Source organism: Glycine soja, chromosome 2 (assembly GCF_004193775.1).
Source record: "Glycine soja cultivar W05 chromosome 2, ASM419377v2, whole genome shotgun sequence".
NCBI classification, from domain to species: Eukaryota; Viridiplantae; Streptophyta; class Magnoliopsida; order Fabales; family Fabaceae; genus Glycine; species Glycine soja.
Window position 1 is genome coordinate 48699698 of NC_041003.1, and position 23169 is coordinate 48722866.

Here is a 23169-nt window from a genome sequence, read left to right on the forward strand (position 1 = left end):
TGATGAACTTGTTAAGATCCTAGAAAGTGCAGGCTTGGAGGTCAGCTTTGTCTGAAGCATGTAACTTGCCAGGACAGCATATTATTACCGCTGGGTATGTACAAACAATTCCATATATATATATGTATATATATTGTCAATCATATCGAATAAAAAGATTTTATTTAGCTTCTTTTATATGTTTCTAATTAATTAATTAACTTTTTTTATGATTAACATCTATTCCACCGATTATATTATTAACCTGAACATAATTTTGATTTTTTTATTTTACTTAATTAATTTTTATTTTTTTTAAATTTTAAAATAAAACTATTTGATCCTCTTATTTAAAAAAAAATCATAATTTTTATTTAATTTTTAATTTTATCTATGTTTTATTTCTTTTATTTTGGTCTAATTGATTCTTAATCTTAATATGTTCATTAATTCAAGTAATATGCAATAAATGTTTTAGTTAATTAACATGATAAAAAAAATGTAAAAAAATTAAGCATCCGACCAAATTTGTGAATTTTGTTATTAGAGAAATTAAAATTATAGATTTAACAAAGTATGAAGAATAAAGTTATATTTAAACTTAATTAAATATATATGAAGTGTAAACAAGTATAATATATTAAATAAATATAATGACAAAAAAGTAATCGAACCATTTTGTAATATTTATTTGAAATAAAATTGATTTTGATTAATGTTTGTATGTTTTTATTCTAAAAGCTAATTAATTAGTGACAAAACATCCCTAGCTATCTATATGCTATTAGTCTATTACTAAAATGAATTTTGGACTTAGAGTTAAGTTTTTAACGTGAGATTAAATTGTGAATATTTACTTAGAATCATGTTTGACGATATATGTGTGAATCCAAACACATACTTAATAAATGTTGGGAACTGCATGCATCCAACTCAACGTTACATGCATATTGTAACTTATGCTTCAAGGTGAGTCAACACAGTTCTTTAACGCAACTCCAAACACTAATGTTAATTTTACTTCGTATCGTGGCACTTACCCCTCCGGATTTTAGGGTGATCATGTTGCTCAAATGTCCAGCTTTGGGTCAGGTTTTCTATAACTTTTCCTTCGTTTTTTTATGTCACGGGGGCTTACCATACTAAAGTAGTTTTCTTTTACTTATCTTACACTAAAAAAATGGGAGGGCAATATTATTAAAAAGTAAAGGGTAGGCAACATCGTGCAACCTTCATTTAGCGGTATAATCGAAATGAATCAGTAGAAAATGAATATGTATTAACTAGATATATACCAAACCCCACTTATATGAATTATGGCATTGGTTCATCATGTTTAATTGTTTATTCTCTCGATCGATGCACTCCGGCAGGCAGGAATTTTTTTTAAAAAAAAAGTACGAGAGGAAGGCAATAAAAAAAAATTGATCACCATCGTAGAGCCTCATCCTAGGTATTATAATTATAATTTATAACAAATATCAAAGGACCATCCAAGAAACATCAATCATGGTATCTAGCTGTTGGTCACTGATACTTGATAGTAATAGTGTCTATCCGCGTAAGATATTGTATTTAAGTACAACGCATGATATTGAACATGGTAAATTCACTATTCCTCTTCTCTCCTTGTACTATAGTTAGCATACCCTCCACTTTCGTTCAGTAAACATTTCTCCACTGTAGTTGTTTTCCCCATGGCAAACCATAAGGATGAGTCCCTTGGTTTCACTTTCACCTATGATGTTTTCCTGAGTTTTAGAGGCGAAGATACAAGGCACAAATTTATAGGACATCTCCGTAAAGAGTTGTGCCAAAAGGGGATAAAGGTTTTCTCTGATGATAAGGACCTGAGGATAGGAGAAGGTATTTCACCTGCTCTATCCAGTGCCATTGAAAAATCTAAGATTTTAATCGTTGTGTTTTCTGAGAACTACGCAGAGTCCACATGGTGCCTTGATGAACTCGTTAAGATCCTAGAATGTACCAAGATCATCATCAGGGACAAGAAACAACTTGTTTTCCCAATATTTTACCATGTAGACCCCTCAGATATACGGCATCAGAGAAAAAGTTACGGTGAGCACATGCTGGAACACCAAAAAAGGTTTGGCAAAGACTCCCAGAGAGTGCAGGCATGGAGGTCAGCTTTGTCTGAAGCAAGTAACTTCCCTGGCCACCATATTACCACAGGGTCAGTACCAACAATTCCTTTCATGTATATATATATAAGCATACTTCGGCTGTTGAGTTTCCAGAACATTGATCTTCCTCACTTGCTCTCCAATGAAATAGTAGTAATATGTTTTAGGTTTTTAGCAGTGCACCACTACGTACAAAACATTAAAAACCTCTATATTCAAATTCTAATTTAACGCAGATTAATTAAGCATCTCTTACCTTTTTAATGTTACAGAGCATTCTAAGAAGATTTCCAAAGCAAAAAATAAAAATAAAAAAATTGGAGACATTTTCAATGGTTGTTTCATCAAAACGAAAAGTTTAGAATTTGTTGAGATCGTTTCTTTAGGTTTTGGTGGGAAACACCGAGAGATTCCACGGTTAGCATGATTAGAGGGATAGAATCAAAGTTTTACTATTTTTTTTTCTTAACATTTTAATTTATTATTTTTTATGAGAAATAACACTTGTTTGGTGTGTGAGAAATAATCCTTCATATAATATAGTACTGTTGATAAAACAAATGTGTTGTGCTCCTACAGGTACGAAACCGAATTTATTGAAAAGATAGCTGACAAGGTCTATAAACACATAGCTCCTAATCCTTTACATACTGGTCAGAACCCTATTGGACTTTGGCCCCGCATGGAAGAGGTAATGTCACTCCTAGACATGAAGCCTTATGATGAAACTGTACGCATGTTGGGTGTATGGGGACTCCCTGGAGTCGGAAAAACAGAACTTGCCACAGCTTTGTATAACAACATTGTGAACCACTTTGATGCCGCAAGTTTTCTTTCCAATGTTAGAGAAAAATCAAACAAAATCAATGGCCTGGAAGATCTACAGAAGACACTTTTATCAGAGATGCGAGAGGAGCTAGATACTGAATTGGGCAGTGCAATTAAAGGAATGTTTGAAATAAAACGCAAGCTTAAAGGAAAGAAAGTTCTTTTGGTTCTTGATGATGTTGATGACAAAGACAAGTTAGAAAAGTTGGCAGGAGGACGTGATTGGTTTGGTTCTGGTAGTAGGATCATTATAACAACAAGGGACAAAGATGTCTTAATTGCTCATCAAGTTGATAACATTTATCAAATGGAAGAGCTCGATGAACACCATTCTCTCGAGCTCTTTTGTTGGAATGCCTTCAAACAAAGCCATCCTAAAACAGGCTTTGAAGACGTGTCTTTGCGTGCTATAGATGTTGCCAAGGGTCTTCCACTGGCTTTAAAAGTAATAGGCTCTGATTTGGCTACACTTGATGAAGAAAGTTTAGAAGATTGGAAATGTGCATTGGAAGAATACGAGAGGACTCCTCCTGAAAGAATTCTAGACGTGCTCAAAAAAAGCTACGATAGATTGGGTAGCAAACCAAAACAGGTTTTCCTGGACATAGCTTGCTTCTTCAAAGGGGAGAAAAAAGAATATGTTGAAAATGTACTTGATGAGGACTTTGGTGCAAAATCCAACATCAAAGTACTTGTTAATAAATCTCTCCTAACAATTGAGGATGGGTGCTTGAAGATGCATGATCTAATACAAGATATGGGTAGAGATATTGTCAGGCAGGAGGCACCAAATCCAGGGGAATGCAGCAGAGTATGGTATCATGAGGATGTTATTGACATACTAACTGATGATTTGGTAAGAATCATCTACTTTTTTTGTTTTGTTTTTTCAATTTATACATTCTAGTAGTCTATTATATTAATGACAATATGCAATTGATGTTACTTGTTTGTACTTGTTTTAAAGGGAAGTGATAAAATTCAAGGGATAATGCTTGATCCCCCCCAACGAGAAGAAGTCGATTGGAATGGTACTGCCTTTGACAAAATGAAACGACTCAGAATTCTCATTGTTCGAAACACATCTTTTTTGTCTGAGCCTCAACATTTGCCAAATCATTTGAGGGTGCTCGACTGGGAAGAGTATCCTTCAAAATCTTTCCCATCAAAATTTCATCCGAAGAAAATCATTGTCATCAATTTACGTAGAAGCCATTTAACATTGGAAGAGCCATTTAAGGTACAAATTCAATAGCATGTTTCCTTTTTCTATTAACAAACACTTGCATAAATTAATTGTTACATTTAAAAAGATCAGTAAATAGATTATTCTCTTTTTAAACTGTCATGATGCAATAAAAAATTGTTATGTGCATGATAAGTTTATTCATTTTTAAATAGTTTTGTTCAAACTCATGCATACCTTAATTTTTCTGATTGGTTGATGATTCGATCACTTTGCCAAACAATCACAAATTGATATCTATTTTACAAAAGTTAACAGACTTTTATAGCAATTACTTTAAAAAGTCATATATGCCATCGTTTTTTTATTGGTTGACAGAATAAAACTTTTTATATTGATAATGCATAGAAACTAAACTTTTAAAAAAGATAACATAACTCAAACATTGCTAATCATTTTGTTGACCTTTTCTTTTTGGCAGAAATTTGCATGCTTGACTAACATGGATTTCTCATATAACCAATCTATCACTGAAATGCCTGATGTGTCAGAAGTTCAAAATCTTAGAGAACTGAGACTTGATCATTGTAGAAATCTAATAGCAATTCACCAAACCGTTGGATTTCTCAAAAGGCTTGCTCATTTAAGCGCTTCAAATTGCACCAAACTCAGAAATTTCCTGCAAACAATGTTTCTACCATCTCTAGAAGTCCTTGACCTTAACTTATGTGTAAGGCTTGAACACTTCCCAGAGATAATGAAGGAAATGAATAACCCATTGAAGATTTATATGATAAATACTGCTATTAAGGAGCTGCCAGAATCCATTGGTAATCTTACTGGGCTTGTTTGTATAGAGATACCAAGTAGCAGGAAACTTAAATATCTACCAAGTAGCTTATTCATGTTGCCAAATGTTGTTGCCTTCAAAATTGGAGGATGTTCTCAACTTCGGGAATCCTTCAGAGGTTTCGTTCAGAGCCCTTCAGCAGCCAATGTTCGTCCAACATTACGAACATTGTATTTTGGAAATGGTGGTTTGTCAGATGAAGATCTTCTCGCAATTCTCTATTGTTTCCCAAAATTAGAAGAGTTAATTGCATCAGAGAACAATTTTGTATCTCTCCCTGAATGCATTAAAGATTGTGATCACTTAACAAGTCTCGATGTGAGCCTTTGCGGGGAGCTTCAAAAGATTCCTAAATGTACAAAATTGAGAATTCTTAATGTTCATCATTGTGTGAAACTTGAGCAAATCTCGGACTTGCCATCTACTGTCCAGAAAGTAGATGCAAGATATTGCTTCTCTTTAACTAGAGAGACGTCCGACATGTTATGGCTTCAGGTATCACTACTTATTTTAGCTAAATCTTATAGCTTTATTTTAGGAAAAATAGTATGAGTAAATTATACTGACCACTATTGAGATTTCATGAATTTATATAAACTTTTCCTATTTATTCTATCTCTACACTAATATTCCTTAATTGTTTTTAAAAAAAAACATTACACAAATATCTCTTATACAACATTATATTGATCCTCTTAGTTAGTGGCTGATCCAAAATCCTGGGTTAGTGGGGACAAAGAAGCTGACTTGCAGCTAGTGTTATTCGAGAGTGAGAAATAATAAAATAATGAGTTCTAATATAATAAATTAGAGGAAGCAAAATACAAAAATTTAAGCCATTTAGATGTAACTTATCAAATTCAGGGGTGCATTTGCACATCTTTAGATATAGTTAGAATTAGTGTTTATAAAAAATTCGTCAATGCTCTTAATTATTTGAAAAATATTATGTAAAGAAATGAGTGTTTATGTAATTTTGCACAACTTTAGATATAGTTAGAATTATCTACTCAAATAATATTTCACATATTGTTTTTTGTACTTCTCTTGTACGAGAGGAAAAAAGAGAGGAAAGCAAATGTTTTGAAATTAGGGGTTAAGAAAGGAGGCATTCAATTTGCGAACCCAATTTAATTATATTTTTGTAGGTTAGAGTCATTGGATTGAATTAGATTTTTTAATACATTTTAGTCTAAAAATGTATGTTAGGCTAAAAACATAAAAGATTAAACGTGTTTTACAGCTCACAATTAGTATTCATAAAACTTCTTTTGCAATTCATAATACTGAAAAGTCAAAACCGTAATTAATCATAAACAGTAGTCATAACAATATAGTCCCAAATACTTAATACATTTCCCAAACAGATAAACAACACTTCCTATTAAAAAAAAACAGATAAACAACACTAACAATTAAATACTTAAAGTCTAAAATAACATAACAAAGATGAAAAAACTAAAATAGTAAAACTTAATAAGTTTCAAACTCAATCAATATTATTTTTTATATATATTTATCTGTTGAGTTGGGTTGGGCTCATCTTATTTGAATCTCAAGAACTCATTATCCAATTCAATTTTAATTTGGTGTACTTAAAAAGGTTAAAAACACATTTTTAATTCTTTATGTTTTTTATTATATTTAATTTAGTTATTCATCTTCTAAAAAATTTAATTTAGTCCATTATGTTTTCAAAGTGATTTTTGTTTGAATATCAGTTGTGTTCTATAAATTTTGTTGGGAACATGGGATAAAACTCCTAAAAGATCACGACTAAGTAGGTTACAAGCACACCACACTCAATCCAAGATCTTGAAGCATTATTAAGTTTGTGACTTTTATTTACTTATATATTGTTTAACTTGTTCACCTTTATCTAATGTGAGATTTTATTTTCACACTTAAACTTCAATAATACTCTCAAGCGAGAGTTTCTTTCACATGTATCATTTCCCTAAACGAAAGTCTTTTTTCATAAGTATTACTTACCCTGTTGGTAACCCTTAGAGCTTAGACATTGGTGCCAATATATGTTCAAGATATACTTGCACCACCATATATACTGATGCGTTTATTATTTATGATAGGTGGCAAAAGGGATACGTGGATTAGAAGTGGTGATGCCCCAAACCGAGATTCCAGAATGGTTTGACTGGGTTGATAATATTAATGGAGGAAATCCTCGTTTCTGGGCCCGTGGCAAGTTTCCTATCATTGCACTGGCATTGGCCTTCGAGGATGTGAGTGAAAGGGCGAGACAATCTCGCCGTCAACTTGTTGAGCTACACCTACTTATCAACGGTCGATGTGTTCCTCGCAAAGGGTATTACAACTTCAAAATTGCAGCAGATCACGTCTTAATTTGTGACCTACGACTTCTATTCAGTGATAAGGAATGGCTTGGCCTTGATGCGTTTCTCGAGCACGAGTGGAACCTGGTGCGGGTTTCATACGAAGCCCCGTCCACCTTAACGCTAAGTGGTTGGGGAGTCTTTGTGTACGAAGAAGGAGCCAACATGGAAGATGTCCAATTCATGTGTCCCGATCCCAAGTATTCGGACATGTCTCCGACAAAATTAGTTCCAACGACGAAAGATCCTAGGCAGGAACGAAAAAAGATGATAGACAATTTATGCCTAGACGAAATGTTTGATGGGATGTTGATGGAAACCATGGACTACGAAGAAAGAGACGATTTTGCTGATAAAGATTTTGCAATAGAGCAAATGCATATTCTAATGGGAGGATTAAAGGACTTATCCACGCAAGCTAAGGATGAATTGGAATCCAATGGCTCAGCTTTACAAGATAATAATAAAAACTCCACCCTAACTTGGTTGCTAGATACAATCAAGAAAATAGATAATGGAGAAGCTGAGCCTCAAAGCTTTTACCATAAGGATCTCGCATTGATTGAACTAAAGGATAAAGTGAAGCCACCTATGGATGCAGCAGAAGAAGCTTCAACCTCTGGTCATCAGTTGCAAGAAATGATGAGAGAAATATTCTATGATGGAATAACTGATGGACTTCTTGAAGCACAGAATATATTTCCTTCTCTAGATATTGTTAAAATCAGAAGTGCTGCCATGAACAAGGGCAATAGGGTTGCATGGTCAGCCGAAGGGAATGTGATACTACCCACGGTTGAAATGAGGACATACACGAGTGGAGTTCTCGGTGGACTCGTTGAAGCAAAGGAGGTATGCTTTCCTGATTTGGACATATGGGCAACACTAAATACTGTGGTAAGTAGGAGAGGCATTCAAGCATCTTTGGCAGCACCACCTACGGTTCCACAATTGGATTGGACCACAATCGTACCTCCTTCGTCACGCTCTCAGGATCCTTTGTTGGAAGCATTCCTGATGATGAAGCCTGAAAGCTCAGAGTCTGAGGCCAAGAGTAAACTCTTCTGGAAGTTCAATGAGGAACACCAAGCTCTACGGAACAAATATGTACAACTTGAAAATGAAAATGCTGCTCCGGATAAAGATATAAGTGACACAGCCAGCAGCCCTTGGAAAAATCAATATGAAGAATTGATTCAGAAATTCAACACTCAATCCGATGATGAGTTTATTGCAAAGAAGCATGACATTATTGCCTGCAAATGTGACACAGAGTATGAGAAGGTGTGTGCTGTTTTGAAAGGAAGAGCTGAAGAATTAGGGAAGCTATACAATGCTGGGATTGAAGGCTTCCAGAACTCACAGGAGTTTCAGGATCTGATAAGTGCAATATACTTGAGTGGACTTAGGGATGGACTCCTTGAAGCACAAGCCGTCTTACTTGCTCTCAACATGGACAGAAAAACTCCAGTGTTTAAGGAGAAAGAGGAGGAACATGTTATTGATCATGATGTTGCCGTTAATGAAAGCCCCATTGTAGCGGATATTCCAATACCTATAGGTCCAGATGTTGACAATCCCATTCGTGACACTGATAACCCTTCCAGCTCAAAGGATTTTTTCAATTGGCAGGAATTTATTTAAGAGATGTGGCAGATATAAAATGATGCTGTTAGATTGTACTATCTGTGTCACTTTCATAAGATTCGTGCCACCATTTGTTTTTAGTACTGTAATAATCCTTCACTGTACATTTAGTCTTTTCTTGTGTTATTATATAATAGTTAGTGTATGTTTCATGGTTTAAAATTGTGACTGCAACATCAAGGTATTTTGACACTCCACAATCGCATCACGACCACAATTACGATTGCATCGCATTTTCCCGCAATTTAAACCATTATGTTTACTGTGGAATTTAATTGTTTCCATTATTTTTTTTAGTTTTGATTTGATTTCACATTTGAGAACTTAGAACCAAAATCTATTTGGATTCTAGTAAGCTAGTAGCGTTAAGTTTTCACTGATATGTATGAGTCAGAATTTAATATTTCAATTAAGACCTTGATGTGAAAATAAGTTATTATTATATGGGCTTACTGCAAGTATCCGCGCCATGTGTTCACATGGTTTGCACTTGTTTTAAAGTGAAGTGATAAGATTCAAGGGATAATGTTTGATCCCCCTCACCGAGAAGAAGTGAACTGGAGTGGTACTGAGTTTGAGAAAATGAAATGGCTAATCATTATTAACACCAGGTAGTCATCACATAATTGCAATTAATATAACTCTTGTTAACTGTTTTTATTTAAGTAACCAGTTTGTATCATAGTGAATTCAATTCTTAATAACACCAGGTAGTCATCACATAATTAGAAACTCTTGAAAGTTTAATAATGTGTTGTTTTGGTTTTCTACTGAATTATTGGTTGGTTTTTAGGGAGGAAAATCATCTAGGATTTTCAATTGCGTCTAAGCCTTGAAATACTATAGTGAATGGAAAATGACCGGTGCAAATGGTGTGTAGAAATTTGGCATAAATCTCAAATCCACTGTCTCTGCAATGAGGAAAAACTCAGAGCCATTTACTAATTCCTTGTGATGGAATTCATTGATCAATGATAAATGTCCCACTTTTGCTCTTAATTCTGACGTTGAGTCTAATAAAATGGCAGGAAAACTTGGTTTATTTGCTTAGCTAAAAAAAAAAGGAAAACCTGGTTTATTTTGACTTTTATACCTGCATTGGACTTGTCTAGTTGAACAGAAAGAATAAGTGATGAAATATTTTATTTCTATAATTGCAGTGCGGTTCCCATTCTTTGAGTATGCTTGTTCGTACAATTCTATCAGATAAGATGCCAGAAGTTCCAACGGTATGGGAATATGTAGTTCTATGTGTTTCGCAACTGAATTTCATCACACCATTAGAAATCAAGTTACACCTTATAGATTTTAAGTCTTTTAGGTTACTTGAGACTCTCTGTATCTATTATGATAAAAAGCTTTTCAAAATTGTAGCATTATAATGAACGTCGGTATGAGCTGCTTCCACGCTGCTTAAATTAATGGGTGTAAGAAATTGTTGCTTCATGTAACTTTGGAAGGTGTGTCCATTCATTTAAACGGTAAACGAAACACACTATATAAGTCTGTTATGTTACTTCAGAGTCTGCCTCTATTATGATAGAAAGCTTTTGAAAATTATAGCATGGTCATGAAAGTTGCGGAATGTGCTTGTTTCCACGATGCTTAAACTTTAATGGGGGTAAGGATCAGAAAGTCAGCCCAGTCTTGGTGCATTCCTACTGGTTATGGACTAACATTACTAAAACAAAATACTTTTAACATAGATTATTTTAAATATTTAATTTTAATTTTAAATCGATATAAAAATTACTGTATCAACACTGTTATGAAAAAATTGATGTTAAAATATATAACATCTATTTTTACAAAAAAAAAAAATATCGATATTATATAATAAGAAATTTTAAAAAAAATGCAAAAATTACATAATGGTATATCATCCTAAAGAAAAACTGAGCATATGTCATGTGCCCTTGCTTTTGATTTGATCTGTGTCACGAAATGTCAAAACATCAATTCTATACTCTTCCAAATCTTGACTCTAGTTGTTTCTTTATTTATTTACTAGTTTTTTTTTTAATAATATGAACAATACTCGAGACTACCGGTATAAATTGACTTTATACTAATTATGGTCAATGCGCTTGTATTCTTTATAGTTTTAAACTAAATTGAATGAAATACAATTTATTTGCATATATATTTCTTTCTCGAACTTTTCTTTTAATTCAAGTTCTTTAATTTCGATGCGAATTTTACAGTTCTTTTAAATGCTTTTGAATGAAATGTTGTTTTTCTTTAAATTTCTGTATTTAGCTTAATTTTCAAGTTTCTTTTACGTTAATGAAGTTGCATGTTCTGATAAAAAAACATTAATGAAGTTACATTCTTTATTTGCATTTACTATTTAATGTCTCATTGCATTCTTTTCAAGTTGATTAAATTTTCCATTTCTGCATATTTAGTTTTTTTTATATAAAAAAATGCGCATTTTTTACATTTTATTTTTAAATTGTTTCGTCCATCGATCCATTTAATCAAGTTGAATTCTATTATACTTTTCTTTCAAGTAGTATTTATGTTTTTTTGTTAAACACGTACTGCAAGGTGGTTTGCTTCATTGAAGCGATTACACAATGTACGGCATATTTGATTATTTATACTTGTTTGCAAAGACTTAGCACTTTGTTGATTCTTTCTTCCCCTTCAATGGTTACTCGTCGATTATCTTGTGTTGTGAATCTTCAAATTTCTTTGAATAGTTCTCAACTTGAAAAAGCCTTCTTAATTAGAACCATGGAAATATCTTAGAATCTTCTCACATAAAAATCAAATCAGCACTTGGAAAATTCCCAGCTAACACCACTATTCAACAGGGAGGTCCACATAATTAAAAGGAGTTATTAGGCTAGCTGCCAATTAAGCTGCTTTGGTCGTAGAAAGTGATAGTGTCTATCCGCGTTGATGTTCCGTTCAACATAAGAGACATTTTACTTGTAGGTTCATGCACTAAGACGCTATATTTAACACAACGCAACGCACTTATACCCCGTTTCTTCTTGTACCAGTTAATTAGCATCCATTCACTATTGTTCCGTAACACTTTTTCCGGCTCTCCGTATCCTTAAGTGTAGTTGTTTTACCCATGGCAAAACAACATGAGGAAGAGACCTTCGGTTTCACCTACGATGTTTTCATCAGTTTTAGAGGAGAGGATACAAGGAACAATTTTATAGGACATCTTCGTAAAGAGTTGTCCCGGAAAGGGATGAAAATTTTCTTTGATGATAGGGACCTGCCGGTGGGGAATGTTATTTCACCTTCTCTATCCAAGGCCATTGAAGAATCTAAGATTTTAATCATTGTGTTTTCTAAGAACTACGCATCCTCCACATGGTGCCTTGATGAACTTGTTAAGATCCTGGAGCAGTCCAAGATCAGTGAGATGAAACAACTTGTTTTCCCAGTTTTTTACCATGTAGATCCCTCAGATGTACGGAAGCAAACAGAGAGTTATGGTGAGCACATGACCAAACACGAAGAAAACTTTGGCAAAGCCTCCCAGAAACTGCAAGCTTGGAGGACAGCTTTGTTTGAAGCAAGTAACTTCCCTGGCCACCATATTACCACTCGCTCCGGGTATGTACCAACAATTCCTTTCATATTTTTTACTTGTTTTTTTTTTCTTGTTGAGTTTCTAAAACGTTTCGATCCATTGCTATAGAATGATTTCTTATTTTTATTTAAAATTGACTTAAATATGTTTTTGAGATTTATTATTCTTAATCTGATCTCCAAGATAAAATTTATATGTTTTTAGTCCCTCAAATTTTAAACATGTTATTTCTAGTGGTTCAATAATAAAAAAATATAAAAAAAAGTCAAGTTTAAACCATAAAAAAAAGTCAAAAAGAAACTTAAAAAGTATTTTACAAATTTAAGACCTCAAACTTGAGAAATTAAAAATATACTTAAGTCTTTAAAACTTAATGATCATGCATGGACCCTCTACAATGTTAAACAATAAAAAACTATTGTTGATATAATTTTTAAATTAAAATAATTATTATAAAAGAAAAAAACCTCCCTTGTATCTAAAAAAAAGAGTAAAAGAAATGATCATAGATTAGATAACTTGTGATTGGGAGTGTAAAAATATTTTATATTATTTATGCATAATTTATTTTTTATTTTATTTATTGATATACTGTATTTTTATTAGATGAATATTTTATTATATTTTTTTTATTTTAGGATTAATACTTGTAATCTATATTTATAAATAATAAATGTATATAGTCAATTTATCTAATATTCTTAAATTGAATGAAATATCATTTTAGTTCTTCATGATCAAGGTGTATAATATTGTCTTATTAATCTTTGAAACTAAAATTTTCAAATAATTCCTTAATAATGTAATTTCTAAATCACTCGGGTATAGTAATTTGTTAATAAGGTATTTATAGTTGAAAGTGATTGATATATTATTATTCAATTTTTTTTTGTAATAACGGTTATTTCAGTGCTTAAAACTATAATGAAATAAATTATGCTATCGATCGAACAATGTGTTGTGCACCTTGCAGGTATGAGATCGATTTTATTGAGAAGATTGTTGAGAAGGTCCAGAAAAATATAGCTCCTAAACCATTATATACTGGTCAAAACCCTGTTGGACTTGGACCCCGCGTAGAAGAGGTAATGTCACTCCTAGACATGAAGCCTTATGATGAAACTGTACGCATGTTGGGTGTATGGGGACTTGGTGGAGTCGGAAAAACAGAACTTGCCAAAGCTTTGTATGACAACATTGTGCAAAGCTTTGATGCCGCAAGTTTTCTTGCCGATGTTAGAGAGAAGTTAAACAAAATCAATGGCCTGGAAGATCTACAGAAGACACTTCTATCAGAGATGCGAGAGGAGCTAGATATTGAATTGGGCAGTGCAATTAAAGGAATGTTTGAAATAAAACGCAAGCTTAAAGGAAAGAAAGTTCTTCTGGTTCTTGATGATGTTGATGACAAAGACAAGTTAGAAAAGTTGGCAGGAGGACGTGATTGGTTTGGTTCAGGTAGTAGGATCATTATAACAACAAGAGACAAAGATGTGCTAATTGCTCATCAAGTTGATAACATTTATCAAATGGAAGAGCTCGATAAACAACATTCTCTTGAGCTCTTTTGTTGGAATGCCTTCAAACAAAGCCATCCTAAAACAGGCTTTGAAGACGTGTCTTTGCGTGCTATATATGTTGCCAAGGGTCTTCCACTGGCTTTAAAAGTAATAGGCTCTGATTTGGCTACACTTGATGAAGAAAGTTTAGAAGATTGGAAATGTGCATTGGAAGAATACGAGAGGACTCCTCCTGAAAGAATTCTAGACGTGCTCAAAAAAAGCTACGATAGATTGGGTAGCAAACCAAAACAGGTTTTCCTGGACATAGCTTGCTTCTTCAAAGGGGAGAAAAAAGAATATGTTGAAAATATACTTGATGACATTGGTGCAATTACTTACAACATTAATGTACTTGTTAAAAAATCTCTCCTAACTATTGAGGATGGGTGCTTGAAGATGCATGATCTAATACAAGATATGGGTAGAGTGATTGTTAGGCAGGAAGAACCAGATAATCCTGGCGAACGTAGCAGACTATGGTACTATGAAGATGTTATTGAAATACTAACTGATGATTTGGTATGAATCCTCATCTACTCTTTTGTTTTCCAATTTATGCATTATAGTCTATCATATTAATGACAATATGCAATTGATGTTACTTGTTTGTACTTGTTTTAAAGGGAAGTAATAAGATTCAAGGAATAATGCTTGATCCACCCCAACGAGAAGAAGTAGATTGGAGTGGTACAGCCTTTGAGAAAATGAAACGACTCAGAATTCTTATTGTTCGAAACACATCTTTTTCATCTGAGCCTGAACATCTGCCAAATCATTTGAGGGTGCTTGACTGGATTGAGTATCCTTCAAAGTCTTTCCCATCAAAATTCTATCCAAAGAAAATTGTTGTCTTTAATTTTCCTAGAAGCCATTTAACATTGGAAGAGCCATTTAAGGTACAATTCTATACCATGTTTTCCTATTCTTTACGTATAGTTTTTTTCATTATCAAAAACTTCCATTGTTACATTAAAAAATCTCATATATATCTCAAACATGCTGCTAATCATTTTATTGACCATATTACCTTTTGGCAGAAATTTCCATGCCTGACTAACATGGATTTCTCGTATAACCAATCTATCACTGAAGTGCCTGATGTGTCCGGAGTTGAAAATCTAAGACAACTGAGACTTGATCAATGTAAAAACCTAACTACTGTTCATGAATCCGTTGGATTTCTCAAAAAGCTTGCCCATTTAAGCGCATCAGGATGCACCAATCTCAGAAATTTCCTGCTAAAGATGTTTCTACCATCTCTGAAAGTTCTTGACCTTAATCTATGCATAATGCTGGAACACTTCCCAGATATAATGAAAGAAATGAAAGAGCCATTGAAGATTTATATGATAAATACTGCTATTAAGGAGATGCCAGAATCCATAGGCAATCTTACTGGGCTTGTTTGCCTAGACATATCAAATAGCAAGGAACTTAAATATCTGCCAAGTAGCGTATTCATGTTGCCAAATGTTGTTGCCTTTAAAATTGGAGGATGTTCTCAACTTAAAAAATCCTTCAAAAGTTTGCAGAGCCCTTCAACGGCCAATGTTCGTCCAACATTACGAACATTACATATCGAGAATGGTGGTTTGTTAGATGAAGATCTTCTCGCAATTCTCAACTGTTTTCCGAAATTAGAGGTGTTAATTGCTTCAAAGAACAATTTTGTCTCTCTCCCTGCATGCATTAAGGAATGTGTTCACTTAACAAGTCTTGATGTAAGCGCTTGCTGGAAGCTCCAAAAGATTCCTGAGTGCACTAACTTGAGAATTCTTAATGTTAATGGTTGTAAGGGTCTTGAGCAAATTTCAGAGTTGCCATCTGGTATTCAAAAAGTAGATGCAAGATATTGCTTCAGCTTAACTAGAGAGACATCAGACATGTTATGCTTTCAGGTATTACTGCTCCAACATGTGGTGATCCCAAACTACGCATATAATTTCTACTCCATCAATGCCTATTATTCTCCTCTCTTTCAATCACATCATATTATCACTTATTGTGCTTACATTTAATGTCCACATTTGTTTTTTTCGTCATAAGAAAAAAGAAATGATACTAACTAGTGACAAGTAAGAAGTGTTTATTATCAACTTTACATTATGAGAAATGCTAAGAACACACTCGATCTTTCAACCACTCATTCTCTTATTGGTTGAAATTTATCAAAAATGATAAAATTTTATATGTTTCACATCATATTTAATGATTCTCTTTACTGATTTTATATTCATTACATATTTATATATATATATATATATTTTTTTTTGGTTACTTATCTTTTAAAATTTCAGTTTTAGTCTTTTATCTTTTTGAATGAACTCAAAATGATATTTTAACAGGCAAAGAAAGGTATTTGTGGATTAGAAGTGGTGATGCCTATGCCAAAAAAACAAGTGGTGATTCCAGAATGGTTTGACTTGGTTGGACATGGAGGGAATCCTCATTTCTGGGCTCGTGGCAAGTTCCCTATCTTATCTCTAGCGTTGCTCTTCCAGGATGTGAGAACAGGGCCAATAAAACGCTATGATGACCTTATTGAGCTGCAACTAGTTATCAACTGTCAATGTGTTCCTCGCAAAGGCTATTACAACTTCAGAGTTCCTCCAGATCACATCTTAATTTGTGATCTACGACTTTTATTCAGTGACAAGGAGTGGATTGGCCTTGATGCATTTCTCGACCGTGACTGGAATGAAGTACAGGTTGCTTATGTTGCTGCATCCACCATGACACTAAGTTGTTGGGGTGTTTATGTGTACGAAGGAGGAGCAAACAAGAAAGATGTCCAATTCGAGTGTCCCGATGCCAAGTATTCAGACATGTCACGGGCAGTAGTTCCTACAAAAGATACTAAGCTGGAACGAAGAAAGATGATAGAGAGGTATGGCGCAGGCCAAGCGTTTGATGCAATATCGACTACTTTGTTGGAGGTCTACGAAAATGTAAAGGATTTGCCAGAATATTCTCACCTTCCGTTGAAAGAGAAGTTGAGTACTATACTAGGATTTTATAAGGAGGTATCGAGGCAGGCTGAGGCTGAATTAGAATCCGGACGCTCAGATTTACAAGATAAACACTCTTTCCTCACGGCTTACCTAGAATATGAAATGAATGTCAAAGCATTGGAAGAAGAAGAAGCTTCAACCTCTGTCCATCAGGGCAGTAAGGAGGAGCTACTACACTCCATGCAACATGAATTCTATGATGGAGTGACGGATGGACTTGTTGAAGCACGGAAAAGGTTTCCTTCTCTGGATATTATTAAAATCAGAGGAGCTACCTTAAAGAAGAGGCCGGAGGGTACTTGTGTTGAATGGTTATTCGAAGTACTATTCCATGAAAGAAAGGCATACACTGAAGGAATAGTGAATGGACTCCTTGAAGCAAAGTTGAGCTTTCCAGAGCTGGACATGTGGGCAACAATACATATCGTATTATGTGCAAGAGGCATAGAAGGCTTTCGTGAGGGAATTCGCCCATCGATACAAGTAATTGATGAAGTGGAGGCAGCACCCGTGGATGTAGGAGAAGCTTCAACCTCTGGCCATCAGGGAAGTCAGAAGGAACAAGGCTACGATCCTCAGCAGCAAAAAAAAATATGGGAAATATTCTATTATGGAATTGTGGATGGACTTTTTCAGGCACAAAATAGCTTTCCCTATTTAGATGTTTTTAAAACTGCAAATGCTGCCTTCGACAAGAGGTTTGCATGGTCACCTGAAGGGAATCTCCAAGTACACACGTTGGAAATGAGGACGTACACGAATGGAATCATCAATGGACTCCATGAAGCAAAGCTGAGCTTTCCTGATTTAGACATTTGGGCAACACTAAATGTTGTGTTAAATAGGATAGGCATATATGAAACACCGGCACTTGAATTTGCTTCAAGGATCCTGGATGCAATCAATATAATGGAAGTAGGAGAAGCTCCAACCTCTGGCCTTCAGGAAAGTGATCAGGAGGAGAAGCAAGAAATAATGAGGAAAATAGAATGTGATGGAATGAAGGATGGACTTGTCGAAGCAAAGAAAATGTTTCCTTCTCTAGATGTTATTAAAACCAGAGCTGCTGCCTTCAACAATGGGACTAGGGTTGCATGGTTATTCGTACTACCTCAGGTTGAAATGAAGTTACACATTGAAGGAATTATGAATGGACTTCTTGAAGCAAAGTTGAGATTTCCTGATTTGGACATATGGACAACACTAAATATTGTGTTATGTAGGAGAGGCATGGAAGGCCTCCATGAGAGAATTCGCCCATTGATACGAGTAATGGATGTAGGAGAAGCTTCAACCTCTGGCCATCAAGGAAGTGAGGATGAAGAACAAGGCTACAATGCTAAGCTACAAAAACTAATGGAGACAATATTGTATCAAGGAATGATGGATGCACTTTATGCAGCTCACAATAACTGTCCTTCTCTGAATATTTTTACAACCAAAAGTGCAGCCTTACGTGCCTCAAAAAACCTTAAGTACTTGATTGGAGTTATAACCGATGATAATCCAGCATTACCCATGGTTATGGAGATCATGTACATAAATGGAATTATGAATGGACTCCGTGAAGCAAAGCTGAGCTTTCCTGATTTGGACATGTGGGCAACACTAACAACCGTGTTAAGTAAGATAGGCGTCTGTGAAACATCAATACTTCAATATGCTTCATGTTTCCTGGATACAAACAATACAAAAGAAGTAGGAGAAGCTTCAACCTCAAGCCATCAGGGAAGTGAGGAGGAACAATGCTGCGATTACTCAATCAAGGAATGAAGGATGCACTTTACGAAGCTCAGAATAGTTTTCCTTCTCTATATGTTTTTAAAACCTTATGTGTGGAAACCTCTCACTCTCTCCCTCTCCAAACATTTAATCCCTCCAGATCAGTCGGTGTAGCCACAAGAGGAATCTTCAACCTCTCATCACAACAAAATCGTCAAACCTGCGGAAGCCTGGAACCACAACTTGTGTCTTCCAAGGTATTTAGGCTTTTTCCTAATTTTTAAAACTTTGTTAGTTTAATCTGCCGCCCCAATCATGTTTCTTGTCTGCATTTTCTTAAACCACCTAGAGTTGTTTTGGATGAGAAATTTGAAGAATGCAATGATTCATTTTTCTAGTGAAATTAAAATGCTGTATAGTAAAATACTTTTCTTGGATAGTGTATTCAGAAAGAATTTAACATTCTAATATTTTGTACAGACCACCAACGTTGCATTGTACTTGTCTGCAACAGAAATTTAATATCTTAACCATTCGTGGCATTTGTGTAACAGTAAACTCTTCATGCCATCCTAATTTTCTGTGTTTTTTGTGTGTGTGGGAATGGCCTCTGTTTTGGAATTTTGGATGATAATAATAATAATAATAATAATAATAATAATAATAATAATAATGTGTAAAAATTCATCTTTTAACATGAAGTGTTTGTTTATCATATCTTTTTGTCTATAGTGGTTGCTTTGACTGAAATTTAATGAGTTTCAATTTGTTCTCAAGGAATAGGTATCTGGATTTGATCAGAAATCCAGAAATGGAAAAATCTTTACTATGCAGCATGATATGAAGCAGCGGGGTGGTTCTAAAGATTTGCTGGCGTAGCCCTGAGGGCACAGAGGAAGAGTTTTGGCTTGGTTTGAGAAGTAGGGTTATTCTCTGTAATGTTATTAATAAATTTGAATCTGGAGCTGTACCCAAGGTGAGTTAGATCATAATTTAGTTTAACTTGCAATTTTACAGGCTCAGGTTTTGGTTTTTCCGTTATTGTATGTTACAGTGTATTCTTCTTTCAAGGTCGTTGATAGCTCTGGATTTCGAGGTCCAGACCCTCCACAGAAGAGATGAGAAAGAAGAAGGTAATTAAGGGAAAATATCTTCTCATTCCTTATGCTTTATTTACATGATATTATATAGATGGTCTAGTAACAGAATTATGCTGAGCTGTCTTTCTGGAATAATTCTAGAATATGCATATAACAGAATTGCTTGTCATTATCCTTTGAATGAGTATATATATTCGTAATTTTCCTATTTGTTAGGCATAAGGCTGAGTATGATGAAGTATATTGTTCTGTTTCCCTCTTAAACATAATCTTTTAGATAATTGGGCTTGGTAACCTTCCTTTTGGGCTTTCCTTCTCTTTGCACCCCTCTATCCTCTTCTACCCTTTTACTCAGATCATCTTCTTCCTCCGTGTCTTCCTTCCCAAGCTCTGTGTCCTCTGTACTCGTATCATCCCTCGGCCCTTGCAGGATCACCTTGTCCTCAAGGTGATAATCCTGGCAAAGCTGATGCCAATCTTCCCATGACGTTTCCTCCGGTGGAAGACCCTGCCACTGGACCAAGACTTGCCACGGACTCTGGGGATCAGAGGTTTCCCGACGAAAATCCAGGATAGAGAGGGGAGAGACGAGTGGTTGATTTTCATGGAAAGTGGCTGGTAAAGGCAGAGGGGATGAGGAGTCTGGATCCCCGCGAAAGGGCTTAAGCTTCGAGCAATGAAACACGGGGTGGAGCCGGACCCCCTCTGGTAGCGCTAGACGATATGCCACGGGTCCGAGCTTAGCAACAACTTGAAAGGGACCATAGTAGCGACGGGCTAGTTTCTCATTCGTGTGGTGCGTATCTTTTGCAGAAAATTGTCGGTAAGGACGAAGGCGGACCAAGACCCAATCACCAACGGCGAACTGTACATCCCGACGATGTTGATCCGCATAAAGTTTCATCTTGCTCTGAGCTTTCAGCAACTTTTTGCGAACCAACTGGAAGGTATTGTCTCTATCAGTTAAGATGTCCTCCACTGCCTCAATTTTAGAAGAACCCGCAAGATAATCGGGAAAATTGAAGGGCCTCCGGCCGAAAGTAATCTCATAAGGGGTGGTGCCTGTGCTGGCCATCCAGGAGGTATTGTGCGACCACTCAACCCATGGTAATAATTTTCCCCAGCTTGACGGTTTCCTGTGGACAAACGCACGCAGATACTGCTCTACTACTCTATTTAAGACCTCCGTCTGCCCATCGCTTTGTGGATGATATGCCGAACTCATCCGAAGCTGGGTACCACTGGATTTAAATAATTCTTGCCATAGCTGACTAATGAAGAGAGGGTCACGGTCCGAAACGAGGCTCCGGGGAAAGCCGTGTATCTTCACCACTAAGTCCAAAAAGAGCCGAGCGACAGCAAGAGCGGTGTGGCTTTGAGGAAGCATGCCCAAGTGGATGCCTTTCGAGAAGCGATCCACGACAACGAGGATCGTCGTGTTGCCCCGATACGGTGGTAACCCACATATGAAATCCAAGGATAGGTCCGACCAAGGTTGAGTAGGGACAGGGAGAGGGCAGAGAAGTCCAGCTGTTTTCTTAGTCTCATATTTGGTGACCTGGCAGTCAACGCAGGTTGCAATGAAGCGCATGACGTCATCTCGTAGACCAGTCCAATAGAAATTGGTGGTGAGACGAGCTACCGTTTTCGCGACGCCGGCATGGCCCCCCGTAGGGGTGGCGTGGTACTCTGTGAGCAAGGTCTTAATGATTGGTATGTCCGACGGCAACCAGATGCGACCCTTATATAGCAAAAGCTTGTTGGCAATGGAGAAATCGGGGTGTTTGTCGGGGGTATCCCGTACCTCTTAGAAGAGATGTTGGAAAGAAGAATTCGCAGCAAGCTGGGTATGAAGCTCCTCCAGAAAGGTGAGACATGGAACAGAGAGGATGAGGAGGGCCTGAGAGGGGTTTTCCGGCAAACGGGATAGTGCGTCTGCGGCCTGATTGTGACTGCCGGAGCGGTATTGGATCTGGTAGTCGTAGCCCATTAACCTTGCAAGGTAAGTATGCTGTTCAGGTGTTTGAACAACCTGACTCATCAATTCTTTTAAGCTCCGATGGTCTGTTAAAATAATGAAGCTATGGCCAAGGAGGTATTGCCGCCACTTCTTCACGGCGGCCGTGATGGCAAACAGTTCCCTAACATAAGTTGAGGCTCGAAGCAACTTTGGACTAAAAGGCTTGCTAAAGTAAGCTATGGGATGGCCCCGTTGGGACAATACAGCCCCCATTCCGATTGCAGACGCATCAGTTTCAATTGTAAAAGGCAATTGAAAATCAGGGAGAGAAAGGACCGGAGCGGAGGTCAGAGCTTGTTTCAAAGTGTCAAAAGCTGCCTGAGTGGATGAGTTCCACTGGAGAGGTTCAACCGTGGTGGCCTTTACAAGCGGGGCGACAAGGGTGGCATAACCCCGAATGAACCTGCGGTAGAATCCGGCGAGGCCAAGAAAGCTCCGTAGAGCACGGACTAAACGTGGTATTGGCCACTGAGCAATGGCATCAAGCTTCGAAGTGACAGGTTGAACACCCCTGTGTGAAACCAGATGACCCAAATATTCGACTTCTGACTGTGCAAAGAGGCATTTGGAGAGCTTAAGCACAAAATGATTCTCATAGAGTATCTGAAATGTGGCCTGAAGATGACGTAAGTGATCGCTGAGGGAACCACTATAGATGAGAATGTCATCAAAGAACACGATGATGAATCGCCGGAGATACGGCCGGAAAAGAGTGTTCATGGTTGCCTGGAATGAAGAAGGCGCATTACATAAACCGAAGGGCATCACTTTGAATTCAAAGTGGCCGTGATGCGTCCTGAAGGCAGTTTTCAGAATGTCTTCCGGTTGCATGCGTATCTGGTGATACCCCTGCAACAAATCCAATTTGGAAAAGCAAGACGCACCGCCGAGTTCATCCAGAAGCTCATCGATCGTCGGAATCGGAAAACGATCTTTGACGGTCAGGGCATTCAATGCGCGATAGTCCACGCAGAAGCGCCATGTGTTATCAGACTTCTTTACCAATAATACCGGCGACGAGAAAGGGCTCTTGCTGGGTTGAATTAAGCCCCGTTGAAGCATAGTTTCCACCTGAGCTTCGATTTCGCGTTTCTGGTAATATGGGTACTTGTATGGTCGGACATTCACTGGGGTCGCATGTGGAAGAAGGTGAATTTGATGGTCCGTGTCTCTTGCCGGCGGAAGAGTGGTGGGGTCTTGAAAGAGA

General features: G+C 36.4%; 1 protein-coding gene across 1 annotated transcript; it reads left to right on the forward strand.

The window, feature by feature from the left end:
• The first annotated feature begins 1570 nt into the window (after positions 1 to 1570).
• LOC114376984 lies at positions 1571 to 19817 on the forward strand. Its single transcript, XM_028335339.1, has 12 exons — positions 1571 to 2173; positions 2703 to 3807; positions 3919 to 4191; positions 4619 to 5482; positions 7078 to 8982; positions 10149 to 10217; positions 12038 to 12570; positions 13521 to 14628; positions 14733 to 15005; positions 15147 to 16007; positions 16455 to 19099; positions 19626 to 19817. Exons 1-11 carry the CDS (start codon positions 1677 to 1679, stop codon positions 18891 to 18893), a joined length of 9927 nt encoding a protein of 3308 aa, XP_028191140.1. The 5' UTR covers positions 1571 to 1676; the 3' UTR covers positions 18894 to 19099; positions 19626 to 19817.
• Positions 19818 to 23169: the final 3352 nt, after the last annotated feature.

Excerpts from the sequence above, each read along its gene's own strand:
- LOC114376984 (XM_028335339.1), top strand. The coding sequence starts at position 1,677 with ATGGCAAACCATAAGGATGAGTCCCTTGGTTTCACTTTCACCTATGAT. Across the intron at positions 3,808-3,918 it reads ACATACTAACTGATGATTTG|GGAAGTGATAAAATTCAAGG; the intron begins GTAAGAATCATC and ends CTTGTTTTAAAG. Across the intron at positions 15,006-15,146 it reads CATTGGAAGAGCCATTTAAG|AAATTTCCATGCCTGACTAA; the intron begins GTACAATTCTAT and ends ACCTTTTGGCAG.